This window comes from Lissotriton helveticus, chromosome 7 (assembly GCF_964261635.1).
Source record: "Lissotriton helveticus chromosome 7, aLisHel1.1, whole genome shotgun sequence".
NCBI classification, from domain to species: Eukaryota; Metazoa; Chordata; class Amphibia; order Caudata; family Salamandridae; genus Lissotriton; species Lissotriton helveticus.
In genome coordinates, this window is record NC_136068.1 from 1,460,277,502 (window position 1) to 1,460,299,858 (window position 22,357).

General features: G+C 41.9%; 1 protein-coding gene across 1 annotated transcript in view; it reads right to left on the reverse strand.

The window, feature by feature from the left end:
• Nucleotides 1-22,357, reverse strand: part of LOC144769536 (extracellular calcium-sensing receptor-like) — a 140,165-nt gene that overhangs the window by 114,279 nt on the left and 3,529 nt on the right. The window contains exon 3 of the mRNA XM_078653678.1: nt 11,042-11,311. Coding sequence (XP_078509804.1) covers nt 11,042-11,311 — 270 coding nt within the window. The remainder of the gene's footprint in view (nt 1-11,041; nt 11,312-22,357) is intronic.

A 22,357-nucleotide genomic window follows, 5' to 3' on the forward strand; every position in this document is an offset into this window, starting at 1 on the left:
TTGTACCTGTACGCAAACTAGACACCCCTTTTTCTCTTAAACACCCATGGCATAAATTGAACGCGGATCAATTTCAAGTCCATCTATTTGCCTCTGTTCCGGTGCTGCCGATGGATCCTAACAATGCTAATTTAGCCTTTTCGGATTGGATCAATCAGCCGCTGGATAAGCTGATACCAGCTAAATGCTCCCTGAACCGCACTCCCAAATCTAACCCGTGGTATAATGAAAAATTAGCTGTGCTCAGGAAAACTTGCAAAAACAGTGAAATATTTTGGAGAAGTGATTTTGACCCATTATCTAAAGATCGCTATCGGTATGTAGTAAAGATCTATCATAAGGCCATCCATACTGAGCGTGCCGCATTCTACACTAAAGAAATTAGTAACAGCACCAATCCCGCTAAGAGTATCTTCTCTATTGTCTCTGGTATTAAAAATCAGAAGGGGGCACTGGCCCTCTGATTACGTTGAACAGGAAATGGGAGGAGCTCACCTCGTTCTTTTTAAAAAAGGTTGAAGACATCTAAAAATGTTTTCCCATGGCCCATCCTTGTTGCCCTGAGATACTCAATAATGGTACAACTGCCACCTTAGAGGTTTTCCCTCAAATTCAGCAGGACCATTTACTTGCCCTCTGCACTAAAACTAAGTCAGGCTCACCGGCCGATCCATTGAAAACTGATCATTTCAGGAACATTTTACCAACTATTTCTCCTCCTCTAGGTCAATTGACAAATCTCTCTGTTCAGCCGTGGTGCTCACAGCATGTAAACAAGCTAGAGCAATACAATTGCTTAAAAAACCCTCATTGGATTCAAAGAAAGCAGAACATTTTAGGCCAATTTCATTGCTTCCGTGGCCTGCCAAGATCATGGAGGCATATATTAACTCCATTTTCTCAGACCACTTGACCATCAACAAGACTCTAGAACCCTTGCAAAATGGCTTTTGCCCCGGCCATAGTACTGAGTCAGCGCTTTTGGCGGTGATAGAGCATCTCTGGACAGCGCTGGACCCTGGACAGACATGGTCACTGATCCTTTTGGATCTTATTTCCACGTTCGACACTGTGTCCCATGCAATCCTGTTACGCCATTTGGAAGAGGCTGGCATTGGTGGCCTTGCTTTGAAGTGGCCAGTGTCATTTCTCTCTGATAGGACCTATCAGGTGATCGCTCCCCCTTTTTCCTCGTCCGCCTTTCCCATCAAGCACAGGGTGCCACAGAGTTCTTCTCTGAGCCCTCTGCTCTTCAATTTGTATGTGCAGTGGTAGCCCTCTCGAGCAACTATAAGCACGATGCTTCTAAGTTTCAAGGTGATCTTGAGGCAGTTGCCGGGTGGATGACAGCTAACTGCCTCCAGCTAAATGCCAGTAATTCAGAGTTGTTGCTTGTGGGTAGGGATCATGGGTTATGGAATGACCATCGGTGTCCCACGAATTTAGGCACTCCGCCCCTCCTCCTAAACAGGTTTTAAAGAACTTGGGGGTTTGGATGGACACCTCTCTCAGTTTTCAGACCCAAACGAAGAGAAATAGAAATAGGAGGGGTCTGAAATCAATGTTTCTGGGGGGTTTCTGAGTAGCTTGTGTTGAAAGGTTTTGGTTGTATTTTTAGAAAGATTTGAGGGGTGTAATATAGTGTAGGAATTAATTCCTTCAGTTTCCAGATTGGTCTCCGTCATATTTGTAGATAATTGAGTTAACTACCTATCAATTCTTACCTCTCCTGCCTTATTTATCTTGTATTCAAGGAAGTAGATTGGGAACCATTTTACACAATGAGCTTCCTGATCCGGTTGGATTAATCTGTGAAGATGGTCACAATATATTGTTTGATAGACGCTCCAACATGTCCATCTCTTTGAGCGTAGCATACAGTGCATTCCTATTTCTTTCTTCTTTATTTCCTGGTTCCCTTTTAGTGTATGTCCTCTTTCTGTTTCTACTATTGAGGGGGGCTTTCTCAATTCACTGTCATTTTGTTGCTTCAAGGGGAAATGAGGAGGAAAGATGTCTGGGGTAAAAAACCTGGGTCTTTCCTTAGTAATCCCTAACCGCTGTCCCTTTTTTCTTCGTTTTCCTTGTTTATTGATTTATTTATTTATTTTTCTTTGTCGCTTTTTTAACTTTCTTAGCCTGAGTCACGGGCTGGTTCCTCATCTGTGCTCAGTAAGAATAATTGGCCTCAAGCTGGCCAGTCCATCTCTTTGTACTGCAAAAGAGAAAGCAGAATTTGCCCCTTCTCAGCGTCTCCGGTTCTCTCAAGGGCAGCCCCCACACTCAGAACAATAGGTGGCAGCCCCCAGTGCTCATTGGGCAGAGTCAGAGGTATAACTATGAACAGAAAAGCATCCCAATTTATCATACTTTTTGGCATTTCACTGACCGGTTACAGCATATTACGCTATTTCATTCAACCAATGGAGACACGTTTACTTAAGGTTTAATATGAGTTATTGACATTAAAATACATTCACAAAGTGGGCTATGTTTCCAATCACATAATGTCCCAAATGCTCTTAAAAGGGGAATCACAAGCCATGTGTCTCCGAGCCATACAGTTTCTGTCATCCTTACTTCTCCCTTTTTCCACAAGAGCAATTCAACATGAATGCCAACATTTCCTAGTTTGCAAATGTTTTCACCATATTTTCCACATACTTGGTCATCTGCTGCATAATCTGACAACGTTTTTGTAGCTCAAACAGATCAAAAGTTACTAAAAAAAATGTGACTTGTGTTGCTGCAAAGTGGAGGCCCCTTTGCAGAGGTTGATTGGTCACCTTTCTCGCTGCTGCATTTGCATGTTACACAAATACTAATGAGGCAAATCCTTTGCAGAGACAGTTAGTATGTGTAAAAATGTCAAAATAATAACATAGCAGAAAAAGTGCTTCCCTACACTGCAGACTTTTGTTGCTGCATTATTTAGTCAACACTGCAACATAATTGTGCCCTCCATTGCTGCATAATTACAGTGGCCCCAGTGCAGGCAACACTTGTTAAAAATGCTGGTACATGAAACAGAGAGACCGTGAAGTTTGAGAACTTTGTTTGGTATGCTTGCAAATCCTGCATTGCTGATTCCTGGTGAATTGCACTGCTACCGCTGAAACAAAGTCATTGGAGGTACCAATGAATGGGGCGGACTGGGCTCAAGGGTCCTGTGACCTTAGTGACAGAGTCACTGTTGTACTAGGGTGTGCAGCTTTAAATCTTTTATTTACACACATCAAAGCATGGAAATACATCGTATATGTGACTTACTTGTTAATCTCTGTGTATCAATTGTTCTCTGCATGAAGCGTTGCAGCGCACATTGTGTGGGTTTTCTCATGCAGACAAAAGAATGAACCCAAACTCCCTATACACCCTCCCTCCCCCAGGTACTCTTAAAAACCTAGTGCATGTCAGCTGTGGTGAGATGGGACAAGTCTGTTTATCATCTATCTATAAGAGGACCTATTTCAATTATGTTAGTCGGAGGGTTCGAAGGTATTTAGGGCAGGTTAGTTCTCTGAATTCTGTGGATTGGAGAGCAAGAAACAGTCACCATACTTCACAGAAGGTAGACTTAGCGGTCATGAGGGTGGCAGATATCCTTTCCATCCCTTGAATAGACCATAGTCTATGGACCCACCCTAAGTGTGTGGGGGTGGTAGAGGCTCCCCAATGAGTGAGGACCCAAGCGCCAGTCCCATCTGTCTCCCCTGCGCAACTTGAGAGGATAGGTTAAAGGGTTAGGTAGTTCCAGGACTGTGTATGCGGGGAGTTGGGGTATCTGTGTATTGAACAGCCCTGGGTGTCGTAAATTGGAAAAAAACCTCTGCCGCGCTAGGCAGACCTCTGCAAGTGGCGGGGTGCAATAGAAAAGTGCCATTCGCAGTGATTTTCAGTGTCGGATGCTTGTCCTCACTGTTCAATCATCGCGAACGGCTCCATGCACAGCGCAAGTGGGCGCTGCTTTCCTTTCTGCTGCTCGAGTAGATTTTTACTCGAGCAGCAGCTTTCTCAACGCGAACAGGCAGTTTCTCAATGCGAGCAGTCATGAGCATTAGCGACCACTCGCAATGAGTAACTTGAACCCGGCGTTGAGAAATCCCCCCCGGATATTTATTTTCAAACTCTCCCTTGCCAACTTGATGTTGAAGATAAATCAAAAATGGGAGGAGCGTACTAGTAAAACAGTCTTCCAGGTGAGTCTTGTATGATGAATGTTCTTTTATTTTTGTTTTGAATCAAAAATCAATATACAATCAACAGCCGACGCGTTTCGTCCCTTTCTGGGACGTCAACAGGGCTCATCAACGACATCCTTTGAGAAAGGTGAGCCACTGTATTATATGGAATTATGTGCAGTATTGAAGGTTAATGAAAAAACCAGGGGCTATTTAGTCTGATATAGTGAGATGTATCATGTATAACGTAAAAATCCCACATGAACTATTATGAAAGGACAAGGGGTTTTCAAGAACGAGATTTAGAGTGTTCAATAGGCAGAGGGCAATATGTCATCCAACGACATATATATGGAAAATGCACAGCTTTTGGATGTCAAATTGAATAATGGATATTGAGGCTTGAGGTACAATGGCCAATAATGAAAAGTGGTTGTACTAAGAATCAAGACTGTTGAAATACTGCGTCTGGTAAATGAGTGTATAGTTGTGGCAACATATTAGTGATTATTGTTTATTCTTTTCTTATTCACAGCCCTGATGACGTCCCAGAAAGAGACGAAACACGTCGGCTGTTGATTGTATATTGATTTTTGATTCAAAACAGAAAAATAAAAGAACATTCATCATACAAGACTCACCTATTGAGATTTTGTGTTGAAATTACGTTATTGTGCATTTGATCACAGATTGGTTTACTAGTACGCTCCTCCCATTTTTGATTTATGTTAACGGTGTATAGAGGTAGGACGGTGCCTCTGAGGGTAGTTGAGCGTAATTTGGCAATTGTATTAAGGGTGACTAAGTAAAGAATTTCTCTTTGTGCACCAGACAGATGACCCTACATCGTCCAAATTTGGGATTATTGATGTTGAAGATCGTGAACAAGGAAAAATCTCGCCGTGAGGTGGATTTTCCTCGCTCACACTCGCCAACTTGACGTTGATGAACGCGAGTGAGGAAAAAACCCTACGAGCTCCGCGTAACGCGGAGAGTGGAAAACTCCGCAAACTCCACGAGCGGTTCAGCGCCCAGGCTTAGTATTGAAGTGTGTGTCGACCTCCTCTAATATCTTGGCTCAATAGGCTGCTAGGTTCATGCATTCCCAAAGCAAATGTACAAGCATGCCTGCTGATCAACGTCTGTGCCAACAAATAGGACCCTTTCTGGGTACCCTTTAGCGAGGCGCACTGGAGTCAGATACCAGTAGGTAGCTATCTTGGTGGCCATTTCTATGCTGGCTGTTTTCAGTGCCATGTGCCTGGCTCTATAATACATGTCCTCCGAGTCTTTAGTAGACAGCTCTCTTCCAAGTTCTTTTGCCCACCTCAGTTGACTAGGTGTGGGTTGTGTAGGGACAGGCTGTCCCAGTAGTACGCAGAGCTCGGAAATCCGTGGTCTGTCTGTGATTTTTGTAACCAACCACTTATTGTATCCAGTTAATTGTCTGCCAACTATGGGTCTAATAGCCAGTGTCGCACCTGAAGATAGCGTAACCGTTCATTCTCTGGCAGATTATAATGTACACGTAATTATGGAAAGTGTATGATTCCTTCTTCATCGATCATTTGGCCTGCGACACGACACAGTGTCTGGTGCCATGCCTCAAATGCTCTACCATTGAAGCTAGGAGTGATGTCTTGGTTCTCAAAAAAAGGTGTTATGGGGGATAGGAATGTAGTAAGCCCCTGTCGAGATGCTAATACACTGTCCCACATAGTCATTACTGTCCTCGTAATGGGGGATTGTCGGTGGCTTCGGGGTCTGTATGATTCCTTCCATAGGGGGAGCTGTGCAATCGTCCTATCCTGGAGTAGCCAGTGATTTTTTGGATTCCTCTCTATTCCATTCTACCAGCTACCTCATATCTGTCGCATGAAAGTAACGCTGTTGGTTTGGAATCCCTAGTCCCCCTTCATCTGGTTTGAGATAGCTCAGTTCCCTTCTCATTTACGGACGGGCCGCCAACCATACAAATTGGTGAAATGCTCTCTTCATTGTAATTTGCATCCATCTGGGGGAGTGATAGGTATAGTTGCAATATATATAGGGCCCTTGGTAAAATACACATTTTAACTGCAGCTTTGTGCCCAAGGAGAGACAGGTGGTGACGCTTCCAACTATTTAAATCTTCTCTCATCTGCCGGAGTAGCTTATTATAATTTATTGTTAAGGTTTGTGCATTCATGGGGACAAGCTGTATCTCCAAATATGAAAGTGATTCTGCACCCCACTTCACAGGAAATGGGAAACATCCTTTACAACGCAACTTTTACCACGCAGTGCCTTTACGACGCAACTTTTACAACGCAAACCATTACAAGGCATTGCGCTGGGGGGCGCTCTAGGATAGGGAACAGGTTTAATTTACTGTCCAACACCTTCCCTACTACCCACGGGGACTGGAGTTGGAATAGTAAATTAAACTATTCACTATCCAGCGCCCCAAAGCACTATGCGTTGTAATGGTATGCGTTGTAAAAACCGCTTTGTAAAAGCATGCAATGTAAAAGTATGCGTTGTAATGTCATACATCCCAGGAAATAGTTCTTCAAGTGCGATTTACGAGATTGCGAATGACCAACAATGCCAAGGCCTGGGATTTGCCAATATTTATTTGGAACCCTGAGGCCGATCCAAAGGAGGTAAGGTCTTCAAGGAGGCTAGCAGAGATATGTCGGGTTTCTCCAGTGAGGCCAGGATGTCATCCGCATGGAGGCTAACCGAGTACCTCTCTCCGCCAAAGCAGATGCCACTGATCCTTGGAATATCCCTAATGACCTGGGCCAGAGGCTCCAAATATAAGACGTATAAAAGAAGTGATAGATGACATCCCTGTCTAGTACCTCTGCTTATGGGGAAATGGTGTGATGTATTGCCGTTCACTTTGACTGAGGCCATAGGCATAGACCAGAATTGCCACTCCTGCCTTTTTGTCATATGTGGAAGAGTAAAATTGGTGTGAGAATGCTCGAGATGGAAGATGATGTCAGTCCTTGCTGAGAAGGTGGATCTCTTGAAGGAGGCAGATATCTGCCTCAGAGTTTTTTAGAAACAAAAGAATAGCCCGTCTTTTGATGGAATTATTGAGGCCCTCCACGTTAAGCGATAGGACCTTAAAAGCATGCAATGTCATAGGATAGTTGTCATAGGATGTCTTTATCTGGGGTCTCCATTGTCGGGTCCCTCACAACTCCCTCTTTCCCTGTCTCTCCTCTAGATGTACATTCCTTTCTCCCCATAGCATGCTAATATGAGTACAGGTTCCTAGAAAAACTTGAAATAAACTAAACTTGTAACTTTGTAGAGTTCCTTGAAGTCCAGGTCCCGTAAGTCGAGTCCCCAAGTCCTTGGTAATTGAAATTGGTGGGTGCATGTTGTGACCCGCCCGTCTCCTCTCCACTCCCAGGCCGCCGCTGCCCACCGCTCACCAGCCCGGCTATGAACACTAATGCCAGTCCATAGATCTCACATCTCCTCTTTATTCTGCTGCTCGCTGGATAAGGAGTCCAGGACAGCTCCATTGCTATTGTAGCGGGGTCGGGTTTCGCCCTGCTCTCTGTTAGACGACGACTCCTCTGCCACCAATACCTCCCTTGTGGGGCACCAGAGTCTCCTCTCTCCGGGATTATCAATTCAAGGGATTTTCAATTCTCCTGGAGTGATTTGAGCTGATGCAATTTCCCTTCCCATTGGAAGATCAATTGGAAGGGGTGGCCCCACGAGTATGCAACTCCCAGATTCTGCAGGTGCAAAGTTGCTGGTCTGAATTGTCTTCACTTCTGCAGGGTAATCATGGCCAAATCCTTGTATAAGGAGGGAGTGTGTCCTCGAAATGTAAGGGGTTGGTTTTCATGGGCCTTCTTTAAGATCAGTTCTTTCAAGAGGAAGAGGTTTGGCGCCGCCCTAGGGTGACTGACTCTGGAATCTGGAGATCACGGTTCAGTCCCCGGCACTGGCGGCAGATTAGCCCAGCACCATGTGACTCTGGGAAATAGCTTGCTTAATCTTCCCGACGGCCCCCAGCGCCTATAGATCCTTACGGGTGATTGTGCGCTTTACAAATGTGTATTATTATTATTATAATTGAGAGTTCAGCAGATAGGACCGTATGTCTGGTGGGGGAATTGTAGAACATCACAGGAGGCCCAGTCTATGTGCTCAGTCTATTTTTAACTCCGTTCCTAGTATTGCTTCCAGAATGTTGCTGAAAAGGTCTTTCAAGTAGAGGTAGATGTCTGAGTCTTCAGCCTGGGGTGGCACACCCTTGATTCAAATGTTGTTCCTCCTAGAACTATTTTTGAGGTCTTCGGCTTGTGCTTGAAGATCTATCTGTCAGTCACGCAAGCGTATCACCTCCTGCTATAGCTGCTCAATTCCATCAGCACGGGTGTGTTTCTGGTCTCCAATACTCGCCACCCGTTCCCCAATTGAATCTAGGTCAGGCAGATCTTTTTGATGTCCTTGGATAATTCCCCTCTGAGGCTTTGCAGGTCTTCACGTAGCGTGGAAAACAACGCCTCCAGGAAGGAGCATGTGACTTGCTCCTCCATGTTTTCTCTTTCTTGACAAGGGGGGTTGCAGGCGACACCTGGCCGTCTCCTCCCCTCGTATTTGGGAGTTTGATCAACATGTCTTTTAGTGTCTGATCTTTCTTGTCCCCGAGCAGAAGACATGGCTGGGGACGTGAGCTACCTGTTCATTATATGGTCTTCTGCTGCTAGCCTGAGCTTCCGCCTGTTTGTTGTTGCTGTGAGGATTCGAATGACTTATATGAAAGGTCTACGACATGCTGACTCTAGGCTCCGTGCGCTGGGGGGCCTGTGTCTCCTCCTATTCCATGTGTCATTAATTCTGAGCCAGCTCTTGGGGCCTACTCATCTCACGTGCTCCCTATGGAGTGGCCACTCTCTCTACGGGTTCTCTTGTTCCCACCTCAGGCAGGCCACTCTGTAGCTATCCTCTAGTGCGCACAGCAAGTGAGCCCTGAAGATCCTCCATCAATTCCCTTTCTTCCCCCCTCAATCTACTGGTGTGGTAATATAGCTCCTCCACGTCTCCGTTCGGCTGTGGGGGCCACCTGTCCTACTACAATCTCATCCCTGGGTACCTGCTACTTAGCTGTGCTACCTCTGACCTCCCTCAAGTGTGCAGCAGCTTCAAACTATACTCCGGTCCACAGCCCCCTTTATTCGCCGCCTGCTCTGGCTCATGCCACCATCTGCCACTCCCCCGGGGTAGTAGATCCACTTACCAATGACCGGTGCCCACTCTGGGCCCCCGTGGGCTTTGCGTGTTAGGCTGGCCTGGCTTTGCCTGGCAGTCAGCTCTGCCGACCGTGTTCAGTCGTTACAGGCTCACCGCGTGGGTGGTAATCTCCGCTCCAGGAACTGGGCTGTCTCCTTTCTGCGTCTACTGGGGTCTCCAGTTGTGTGGCTCAGTACCAGAATGGCATCCGGTCTCGGGGGATTATCCCAGCCACCCAATGGTTGCGAGCTCTTGTGCACTCCCTCACTGCGCTGCTATGTCAGAAAGCTGCTGTTCTGCGAGTCTGGGGCCCCACCTCTGTCCTCACTCACCTCTAGCTGCAGTCATCTCAGCAGGCTTCAGGCATCTACTCACTTTTCAGGCTTCCAATGTGAGCATGGGGAAGCTTCCAGTGCAAGGCAGTGGCTGTACACCAGCACCACTTTGCGTTTTCCCTCAATCGAAAGGCATCATCCTGGTGTGCTCCGAGCCGGAGTGCATCTGGTGCTCTAACAATGGGCTAAGGCAGCGGTGAGCAGCTGGGAGCAGGGAGACGAAGGAAGCATGTCTTAGCTGCTCAACATCTTGGCCACGCCCCCCAATAACTACGATTTAAAAGTGTTTTTGACTTTCTCAAGCTATATAAGATGTAGGTCTGTGCAGCAGCGGCTCCTCCACAATGGCGGAGGAGCGTCGCCTCACTGTGGTTTAGAGAAAGCAAGTGAAAAATGAAACAATGTTCTAATATTGTTTTATGTCTCATTTGCCGGCTCTGAGCCAGCTTGTTCGGGGAGGGGCGTGCATGGGAGTAGTGCTATGTGCACTCCCTAACTACACAGATATGTTTGGCTGGCCGTCTTAGACCAATTAAAACACACATGCACACTGTTCAATGCAGCTGGGTTGGAGAAACTTCCACAGACTCTCTGGCCTCAGCGGAGCGTCTTTTTAGCCTACTCAGGCCAATCCCTGCACTGCACAGTGGGGATTGGATGGGAGTCTGACCCAGGGGCTGCTGGGACCAGAAAGAGAAGAGGGAGCGTGACGCAAGTGGTTGCCGGCACATTAAGGTAAGTTTATTTTGTATTATTATTATTAACACCCCCATCCCCATGATCCCCCACGCTCCCTCCACCCACTCCACCACCTTTTCTTTATGGCGGCTGCAACTGGGTCTGTGTGTCCTCTGTATAGACATCACATATACTGGTTTGTGTGTGTTATTACACTAATAATGATCCAATGTTTGGCACATGATACAAGCTGACTTTTTGGCACATGGCAGCAATTTTGTTTTATTACTCAACTAAATTTTTTTATAAACCTTACAAACTAAACGATGAGTATAACCCTATAACAAATGAGAACTTGTGCCCTGCAGGTAATATTCACCTGTCAACAGCAGAAGTGCAACACACCAAGCTACTTTAATCAAATGTATTCAATAAGCGCTTTTTGTCACTTTTTATGTGACTCCATTAAGATGAACAGTGTTTTTACAAAAAATATTGATTGGTTTCTGAGACAGCATAGTTGGAGGGATACAGCTTGTGCGCATGAATGGAAAATCACCTTTATAGCAATATCTACTTCATTTGCAACACAATTCTTACCTTTCTTAGTGCTGAATTCCATATAATTGCTTCTTCGTTGAGTACTAGATCCAATCCTAAAGGACGTTTAGAATTGAATTGCCCCACTGTGACATACATGAAGGAGCCTTCAGAGGTAAGCTGCCAATTCATGATTTTAAAAATTGCTGGCGGGTTTCCATTGGCATCAAAATAAACTTCATCCCCCACACTGTTCTTAAAATGGACCGTCTTGATGTATTGGAGTAACTGTGATATAGGAATGCAGGAGTTTGTTGTTACTTCATAGTTCTGCTGAACAGTACGAACAGTGAGAATTTAGATATCACATATCACAACTAAACTGTTTCTAAAAGTTGTAGCTGGTGAAATATTGTTTATCGCAAATATACATATGTTAATGACCTCAGTTGGATGAAAGGGTAAGACAAATTTCTGAGATTTGAAATTCAGATTACAGACAGATCTCAACAGCAGATTTATATCACTGACGCAATATTGAGGTAAGGAATATCGTCTGACACAAATATTCTATCAAAAATATCATTCACTATAACATTGCGTCCCTATACTTAAAATAAGAAGTACATACATATTGGAAATAACATATTGTTTAACAATAATATTGTCCGAAAAAAATTGTTTAAGAAAAAAAAATATATATATATATATATATTAAAGTAGTTTTAATATATATATATATGTTTAGGTTAAAGTAGTAAATCTGAAATATTTTAGTATATAACATTACTATATTGTAAATTACATAGATTCAACCAATACTTAGCACTATATAGATATATATATATATATCTATGTGTGTTATGTATGTATTTATAAATATTTAAATTGTAACACAATTTTTTTTAAATATATATTTTACATAATATTAAATTCATTTTGTTAATTTATTTAAATTTACTACTATGAAAAACTTCATGGACTCGCCTGCAGCCTGAACTGCTGGACAGAAGTAATTTGGCAGAAAGGTAGCATTTAGGTCACAGATTACACTTTTCCTTATTTGGTGTAAATCTGTTCAGCGAGAAATTAAAGGAAATCAAAAATGTTATATCTACTACCAGGAAGCCTTGCGAATAAAGAGGATTCATGCAGAAATCTCCAGAGCTCTGATTGGCTGCCAACACTTCAACCAGGAAATGTTGCCAGCCATCTTAGGACAATTCCTAAAAATAAAACACAAAAAAAGAGAGCTGGGTACAAATGCCCTAACCGTGTAGCCTTGGCAGGGCAAAAAAGCAATGTTTTCAAAATTCACAGTGAAATGTGTGGATATTTAGCGAATATCACCTTGAGATGAGAAATATTACACTTCCAAATAAATAAAATGTCAAATATTTAAAAAAAGAAAACAACACAATTACAAAAACATAATGTTTCTAAGAAAATAAAAAATGTTAAAAAAATAAAAAATAAACTAATAAAAAAAATATGTATTCAATAACCAGAAAAGTATTGGAATATGTGAATATTATATATACTATTCCAAATCTAGCTTATGTAACAATCGAAACTGTTGGACTTCGGAGGGGTTACATTCATTATTACTATTCCAAACAGTGCAAACGTAGGAAAACTGTTGGACTTTGGAGGGGTTACATTTATTATTCTCATTCCCTACTTTGCAACATTAGGGAAAGTGTTGGACTTAGGAGGGGATAGATTTACAGCTCCCACTCCAGACAGCACAACAGTAGGGAAAGTTTTGGACTTCACAGGGGTTAGATTTACTATTTCTACTCCAGTCAGTGCAAAGGTAGGGTAAGGTTTAGACTACACAGGGGTTACATTTATTATTCCCACATTTAACAGCACAACAGTATGAAAAGTGTTGGACTTCAGGTAAGTTAGATTTACTATTCCGACTCTAGCCAATGCAACAGCAGAGAAAACATTGGACTTCAAAGGGGTTACCATTTCTTTTTTAACTCCAGACTAAGCAACAGCGGGAAAACATTAGATTGTGGTGGGTTAACATTTACTATTCCCACCACAGTCAGGGTTAACGCTAGGTGAAAGTGTTGGACTTCAGATGGTTAAAATGTACTAATCTCACTCCAAATAGCTCAGCAGTAGGGAAAGTGTTAGACTTCAAAGGGATTACATATACTATTTCATGTCCAAACAGTGAAAAAGCAGGGAAAGTGTTGGATAATTGATGGACAAAAAATTACTCTTCCCATTCCAGTCTGTGCAAACAGGAGAGAAAGCGTTGGACTTCGGAGGGGTACAGTTTACTAATCCGACCCCAATACTGGCAACAGTAGGCAAAGCATTCAACTTAGCAGGGGTTACATTTCCCATTCCCACACCAACAGTAGGGAAAGTACTCCACTGCAAATACATTACACATAACACTATTAATTTAGAAACAAATATTAAACTCTTAATATAAAAAGTATCAATTAACATTAAATGTAAACATATTTATTTAAAAAAACAATTAAACAATATACATAATTAATAAATAATTAATTATTTATCAATGAAAAACAAATTTTTACTCTTTTATTACTGCCCATGTATTCCTTTGAAACTCATTTAAATTGTCATTGTTTTTAAATGAAATTTAATAAAAAATAATGATGTCATCATTACTTAATTGATTTCCCACCCTATACCTCCACTAACCTAGCAGCCCACACCTAAAAAAGGCTAAAATAAATAACTATGGAACACTTTACGTAATTGGTAATCAAATAAATAAATTATTTCCAATTAATGATTATTAATTATTTATTACCTAGTTAACTTCCCACCCTAAACCCCTACAAACACCCAGCAGCCCATACCTAAAATATAACTAAAAGTATATGAGTATTACACAGTTCACATGATTAATAATCAATCAAATAAGTGACTAACAATTAATAATTAATTGCTAATACATATTACTTAATTAACTCCTCACCTTTAACCCCTACAAGTGTAGCAACTCACACCTAATATATAACTAAAATACATAAGTATTACACAATTTATGTAATTAATATTCAACTAAATAATGTATTCGCAATAAAAAATTCATTATTAATTAATTATTACTTAATTAACTTTACATCGTACACCCCTAAGAAACTAGCAACTGCACTTAAAATATAACTAAAATCAATCAATATTACATAATGCATACAATAAATATTAATCACATAATTAATTTAGAATATTAATTAAATACCAGTTAGTTATTACTTAATGAACTTCTGAACTCTCTCCCCCTACAAACCCAGTAACCTGCTACAACACTATAAATTACTATTTACAATTACATTTAAAAAATATGAATCATTTAAAACTACAAAGTATATTTAAAACAATTATTAACAGCTATACAAACAATAGTAATGTAAAATTAATAGATGAACTAAAACAATATAATTTAAAAAACATTTTTTACAATTCTATCACTGCACATGATATTAAAAACAACAATATACTTATATTACTTACCTAAAAAAATATTATTGACAACTATAATGTTGTATCACAATATTTCCTCTGGCATTTCTGTCTCCCAACATTTACAACTCAATTTTTTATCTAAATACTGCAGGTTCATTAGATTGTATCATATTTGTTGTTTCACTATAGCTTATTTAGATTTAAATGTTTTTACTACAGACCAAAACTACAATGCACTAAAAAGAAAATTCTGTTCTTCCACGTAGGTGGGAAATCCACTATAAAAGAAGAATCTCCCAGGTAAAGTTATCAATAATTCTTGTTTCATTCATTCATCATTCCGTCTACCATTTGGTGCTGCGGCTTAACTTTGGTATGCAAAGCATTCAAAAACACCAATACATTAAATAGGTAAGACACAATATACAATACAAATTCAGCACCAATTTATAACAATAGGTTATATTTAAACAAACAAATAGACACCAAAATGACAAAAATCCAATGTAGGGAATCAAAGATATGAATTTTGAAAGAATAAACACATTTTTGGTGCTTAAAACTAACAGCACCAACTTGGGACATCTGGTCATGCTTGAACGTGATAAAGTCAAGGTTTGAGGCTAACCAAAATGGAACCCTGATTGGATACTCTAATCGGGAGTCCTCGGTCAAAATGTTACCTTTTGCTATCCGTGTAAACAAGACCTAAACAATAAAAGACAAACATACAGTAATCAAAATATGGATTTTGCAAGAATGACTTCAAAATACAGTTCCTTGAAGGCCGGTAGCTCTGTCCAGGGCTACTGCGGTGCTGAAAACAATAAAATACAACAGTTCCGGCTGACTGCGATGGTGCAGACCGGTGTTAGTGTCAGCAGACTCGTAAACAGTAACTTTGGTTCGGCCGACCACGTCGGTGCGGGCTGGTCATGGCAACTGTTGCAGTTGCGGTGTGAATGGCAGCAGTACGGCGTGTGGTGCCCTCAAGTCACAGTGCTGGTAGCAGCACAGTGAGAGTCATCCAGCGGTGTTGGTGAGATCAGGGGAGCGGGGCGGTGTGCTCTGCAGTGCTGACAGGTCATGGTGCAAACGGCAGTGCCAGGTGATGGGAGCTGGTGTCAGTCTGACCAGACTACAGTGTGGGGCGGGGCGGTGCATGGTGTGACTTACGAGTGGTGGTCCCAATGGTTTGGTGCAGTGATGGGTGTCAAGGTCAGCGTGTAGCAACATCGTCCGTGAGACCAAGGTAGCAGAATGAAACAAGGCGGTGTGGAGTGGGGTGCCCATAGGTTGAGGTGCAAGCAACAGCTTGTTGGTGGGGCGGTGGTCATCGTCAGTGAGACCAGGGTTGTGGTGCGAAGTGTGGCAGTGCCTTCTATGGTGCCTTCAAGACACAGAGCCAGCAGCTGTGTCGGTGACAGTGTTGGCTGCTTTCTCCCTCTTTGGCAACTTAAACCCAAGGTTCCAGAGGAGGTACCCAGAGGTAAGTGAAGACTTTGTGACCAGGAGACAAGCCCTATTTCAAGCCCTTAGAGATACTCAGCAACAAGTGAAGAATGTTTAGTCCAGTTCTTTCACTGCCCAAGGCAGAAGCAGCCACTGCATGCCAACCCAGCAAAGCAACAACACAGCAAAGGGTCAGTACTCCTCCTGGCAGTTCTTCTAGCTCTTCTTCTTGGTAGGTTCCTTGATCTAGGCAAGTTCTAAAGTTCTGGGGTGTGGGTCCAATATTTATACTCAGATTCTCTTTGTTCTCTTGGGCAGAGAGTGTTCGTGTCAGTCCAAACCAGTTTGGTCCTCTCTAGCCCAGCCTCCTGCCAGGAGGTGGAGACATTGTCCAAGGCAGACACGGCCCATTCAGGTGCCAGGAAATCGCATCCCACTACTCTAAATGCAGCCCATGTCTATTCAGCCCATCCCTGACTCATCAGGAAAGGCAGGACACCTTCTCGACTTCCTCAGTGGCTGTCTGAAAAGAATGCACATACCCAGCCCCTGTCACTCCAAAGCCAGACAGTCAATCCACAACACAGCAGAGGCACACAGGATGCTTAAGCAAGAAAATAGCAACTGTCTAAAAGTGGTATTTTTAAACACAGAACCTAAAAATCATCTTTACCAAAAGATGCATTTCTACATCCTGAGTTCAGGCATACTAGACGCCATCCCTCCATCTTGTCCCAATGGGAAGATATACTTGTAAAATGTTTACAAAGTATTCCCCATTCTATCCTATGGGACAGATCCTTTTCAACAGTGAAAAACAAAATATACTGTATTTCAGTATCAGGACATATCACACACACCTGTACATGTCCTACCTTTCGAATACACTGCACCCTGACTAAAGGGGTACCTTGGGCCTACCTTAGCGGTGATTCACATGTAATAAAAGGGAAGGTTAGGGCTTGGCATGTGGTGCACTTGCCATGTCGGCATGGAAGTACAAACTACATGCAGACACTGCAGTGGCGGGTCTGAGAATTCTTTGAAAGGCTGCTCGAGTGCTGCAGGCCCACTAGCATCATTACAGTCGCTGGCCTCTCAGTGCACTTTACTAGGAACTTACCAGTAAATCAAATATGTCAATCTGGAATCACCAATCCATAATCTAATTTACAATGGGAGCACCTGCACTTTAACCCTGAACAGTAATGAGAAAGTACGCAGAGACACTAAACCAACAAAAACAGAGTCAAAACCAGGAGGTCAGAAAGCAGAAAGACAGGGGAAACACACCAAAAGATGCCAGGTCCAACAGGTATGAACCTGAAATTCAGGCCAGAACGCAGGTTCAATGTCGCAGCTTCACTCTCGACTTCGTGTCTGTCACCTTATGGAGGTTTTTCCATAAGTTTCTCCAAACATCTCCAAACTTCAAGAACTGTTTCCTGAAGTTCTTCTTGTGGGTTCAACATGTCCAAAACACCAATCCAAGAGTCTAGAATCTCTGAGATGTTCCTTGGGATGTTTGGACTACAATTCCCACAATGCACCTGGCCAAATCCTTAAATGTCCACAGGGCACACTCCAGTATGCGGACTTCTTTGTGGAGATGGTGCAGGTGGGCTCTGTGAACCTGTAGCTTGCATAGAAACCTCTTCTTAATCCTTGTGAAGCCAGGCAAAGTCCTTAGTGCTGTAGTGCCAGATTGTGCCGCAGGTGCAGTCCTTCAGATTGCAATACGCTTGGTGCAGATCAAGGTGTCAGCAAGTCAGTCATTCTTCTCCTTGTTTCAGTCAGCAGATCTGAGTTTCTTGGCAGCTCTTCCACAGTTATTCAGTATTCCTGGGCATCAAGCAGGGGGCACCATGAACAATGAGATGCAGAGTGCCACTCTCAGGTAGTACCTCTTCCTCCAAAGTGTGGCATATTATTGTCCCAGAAAGCACTATTCTTCCAAATTCCACAAATGGACAAAGTTTCTCCTGGTGGATTAGAACTGGCTAAGCCAACCCACGGGTGTGGCTAAGATTCTCTAACACCCCCCCCCTTCCAGTGTGGCTACTTATCCTACCTTTTGCTTCTGCAGCTGCAGTTCACCACCCACAGGAAATCCATTGTCCTCCTTGCAGGCCACTTCACACCTCATTATTACAGTTTTGTTCACAGAAAGGGAAGAATAATAACTTATTTTTTATAATAGTTATTATACATCTAACAGTGGCAAGTTTCTGGATTTATCATAACAATAATTTTGAGATTTGTAAATGACAATTTCTAGATCGCTCCTGTAATATATATATCACGTGATCAAGGCTTCGTGGAAGCCGAAACATGTCGTAAGGTGTCAATAAACACCCTTGGACTTTGCTGACTCGTTGGTGTTTTTTCGGGAATCTGAGAGCGTAATACAGAACTTTGTAAGAGTTTGGATATATATATATATATATATACACATAAATAAAATATTCTCATGTTAGCCTATGAAGCTTGTTTTCTATATTGGGGAAAATAAAATTGGCAGTTTGTTCCTCATCAGGGGTTATAAAACATCATTTTTAATGTCCCTGCTTATAGTTCCACAGCACCCTACCTCTGGGGCACCTAGGGGTGACATATATGTAAAAAAAACTATTTTGAGACTTTTGAGGTACTTTTAATTCCAATGTCGAATTTTCACATAAATTTAACATGAAGGCAGCCTGAAAAACAGTTCTGCCTTTAAAATTACAGCAGGCAACACAGTAGTGCACACTTAAGTGCATTAAGTTTACTGGGCCTCCAAACTTACATTCCCTGTGATACACCAGGGACTTACAAATAGGCTGTTAGTAACAATTGTCATTAGACCTAAATACCATATACTTTTAATCAAAGCCCATGGCACAGTCAGAAAATCAGCACCTAATAGTCAAAAGGGGGGCCAAAAAGTAGGGGGCTCTGTACACTGGTTCTGATTACTCACACTCCCCAATCCAGTGCATTGCAGAGCTGGACATAAAAATTGCTAACTAACGGAATCATAGGTCTTTTCCAATTCCACATGCTGCTGGAATTGAAACATTTCTAACATTGGGTGACATAGGCGACCTGAACCAAAAATATTTTGGTTTGAGCTAACTGAGATAAGGTTTGTGATTCCATTGCTTAGCTTCTTATATTCAACGTTTACCATTTGGTGGGGGGCACAAAAAGGCCTGGTTGAGCAGCTTTCAGCCAGATGTTGCCATGGATACAATCCACGCCAACAGGTGGAAAGTGGCAGGGCTGGGGGAGTTTCTCCATTAGGGCTCTGGGGCTGCACCCTTCTCAAATGCATATATCTTTACCTCCAAAAATATTAAATAGATTTATTTATTTAGAGATACTATGTTATCTCTAAATAAATCGATGTATTTAACTCTGTGCTGCCTGCCCTCGGCTGCCTGCCCTACCTCACTCTAAAGCAGGAGGCAAAAGCCAAGCTTACCTTTCCAAAGCCCTTCAGTGTAGTCTATGGTGGTATCCATTGGTGGCCAGTAATGTTGTGAGCATCATGCTTTCATGCTTCAGCGACTGAATCCTTGCTTGAGGACAGACATCCCTCATTAACAGGCATTCGTCACTGGGTAGGACTGGATGAAAGCATGTGTGATTCTGTGCCTTGTCCTCATTAATGGTAAGATTTATAATGCTAATCTCATGTTATGTATATTGTGCTGAAACTCCTGGTCACCCTAACCGCACCTACTGTCACACCCCAGGCCCTGGCTGCAGGTCATTGTCCCCTCTAAATGTGGAGCTACTGTATTTGTGCCCCTGCAAAATTGATCCAAAAGACAAGCATGGGGTTTGTTCCCTTGCGAAGTATCTGAGTCAAGCATAAAGGGAGAAATTAGGGGCATATTATCAAGCACGGTGTTAACATTATCACCGCTTTAGCGGCAGAAAACCTCTGCTAAAGTGGCGATAATGGCCTTGATAATACACCGTAGAGAATTCTCATAGAAGCCCATGTTCACACAAGAACATGGGCTTCTATGGGAATTCACAAGGGTGTATTATCAACCCCATTATCACCGCTTTAGCGGCAGTTTTCTGCCGCTAAAGCGGCGATAATGTTAACACTGTTTCTTGATAATGTGCCCTTATGTGCTTATAGTAGGACAGTAACATGCTGTGTGGTGTTAAAATTAGTCCTATCTTCATGTTCCAAACATTAATGCCAAGCATATGGATTGATTTATAAACAATGAATATTAAAAACATTAAGGCAATGTATGTCAGCAATTTAGTTGCTCTTTTTTTCATGTGTTTTACTTAATCTTGCATTCCCCAGCTATTGCATCATGCTGTTTTTTTTGTTTTTCGTGCATCTTTTTACTTGTATAGTGCATAATTTGAGACATGCCAGGTATTTATTAGGATCTACCAAAGCAAATGCAAATATTGCTACTTAATTTAAACTCTCATTCTGGTGAACATATTGAAAATAAAACAACATGTGCCATGGACTTATAATTTTGTCTTGAATACAATTTTTTCTTTTTAATTATTTTACTTGACAAAATGTATACATTTTTTACCACATTTGCATTTTTTGAAAACCAACAGAAGACAAAAATCACAAAAAAAGGATTTTACATCAAAACATATTTACATATTCACATTCCTAATTTTCATTCGCTCACTCAATCAACCTTTTCAGACTCTCTTTCATTCATTCTTCACATTCACAACTATCCCCTACTAAATTACACTTTCATTTTATTCATTTCATTCGAAAAACAAGCCAGTGTACACAATGTCATCAAATTATAATCTTTCTGTACAAAATCAAGTTATTTTACAATCTTATGGCTGATGCATAGATGGTCTACGCGTTTCGAACTCTTGATAAATTCTGAGTTCTCATCCGGACCAAGAGCATAAAGTGCACGGTGAGCTATCATGAGTGATTTAAATGTAACCCTCTCCGCCACGGGCAACCAGTGAAGGGCGCGGAGATGAATATATGACTGATTTCAGTCAGCAGCAATGGGTGCTTCCCTAAGCTGTTTGGGGCATTACCTTCCAAATTTGATGCCTCATGCAAGGCAAGACACTGGGCAAGCACTCTTTAAAGTTAAAGTTGTAGCGCTGTACAATTTGCACATTACAGTAGTTGTTGAGCATATTAATGCGGTATGCGATGGGGCAGTTTTCAATGTGTTTAATATTTCAAGACTGTTTGTTCCGACTGCTTTATAAACCTTTCATTCTCACTAAATTGATTTGCTTTAAAATGCACCATTTGCCAATCTTTTTTTAATATTCCACGTAGGTACATTAAGCTTGCTTGCTTCGCTTGCTATGTAAAATGTATACCCAACTTTTGCGACACACCACTTTCAAATGTCACCAGGCGCCACTGGACAGGGCACCTGTATGATGTGTCATTAAATACATATCTGCTAGACTAGGTCCCAGCAGTTTCCATATACTTTATACAACAATTTCCTGAACAGTAGAAATTCAAATTCCTTTATATCCTCTGCACAGTTGCCTCATACAAACTCTCATATGGTTCAGAGTAATAACACAGGCATACCTGGGCAATCTTTCCTTGTGTATATCATTTCACATTTTGCATTTCAAGTGATTGTTATTAGTGAGCTCTTGTCATCCAACTGTATCGGCTAGGCACACAGTCTATCCACCTTGTCTTCCTCATTGGGTACTTTTGTCACTTACTTTCTTTAATCTGGACAGCACAGTCTTTCAATAACTTGTGCTTGAAGCTATCCTTTTCCATGTCCCTCGTTTTTGGTTCAAGAACTCCCTGTTCCAGAATTTGTGTTTTTCATGTCCCGTATGTGAGCATGTGGTCCCAATACTATGTCCCCTAATAACTGTTTTAAAGGTGTTCCATTTTACCAAACCATCAGTTGCTGTTCCTGAATTTTTCCTGAAGTAAACTTTATTCTTGTCAGCTATGGACCCTTGAAAGAAGAGTCATCTAGTGCACCAGCCTGCTGCTTCTAGCTAGGCCTTGATGTCCGAGCTGTACCCCATCATGTCTCCATTAGTAAGGGTTTATGGATTGAGCAGGGTCCTGCCTACATGCCATGAATGTAGGATGTGCAAAGTCAGAGATGTTGTACAGAAAATGAAAACTAGCTTTATATGGAGGTCATGCACAAGGGAAAAGAAATACTATACTATAGTACTCTAATTATGCACCCCTCAGAAACAACTAATTTTTCAACTTGTAGAATATTCTCTCAATGCTTAAGCCATTGGTGACTGTCAAAGTAGACAAAGGCAGATGAGACACAGCACATACACCCTTAATAATCAGAAACATATGGACTGATTTTGGCATTCCCCCAGATACAACTGTCAAAAAGCTAGTTTGGTCAACAATGTGTGCACAAATGCAAGCCAAAATTAAATATTCCTGATTTAACTTACACTGACCAGGACATAACAAAACTCCATATCCAC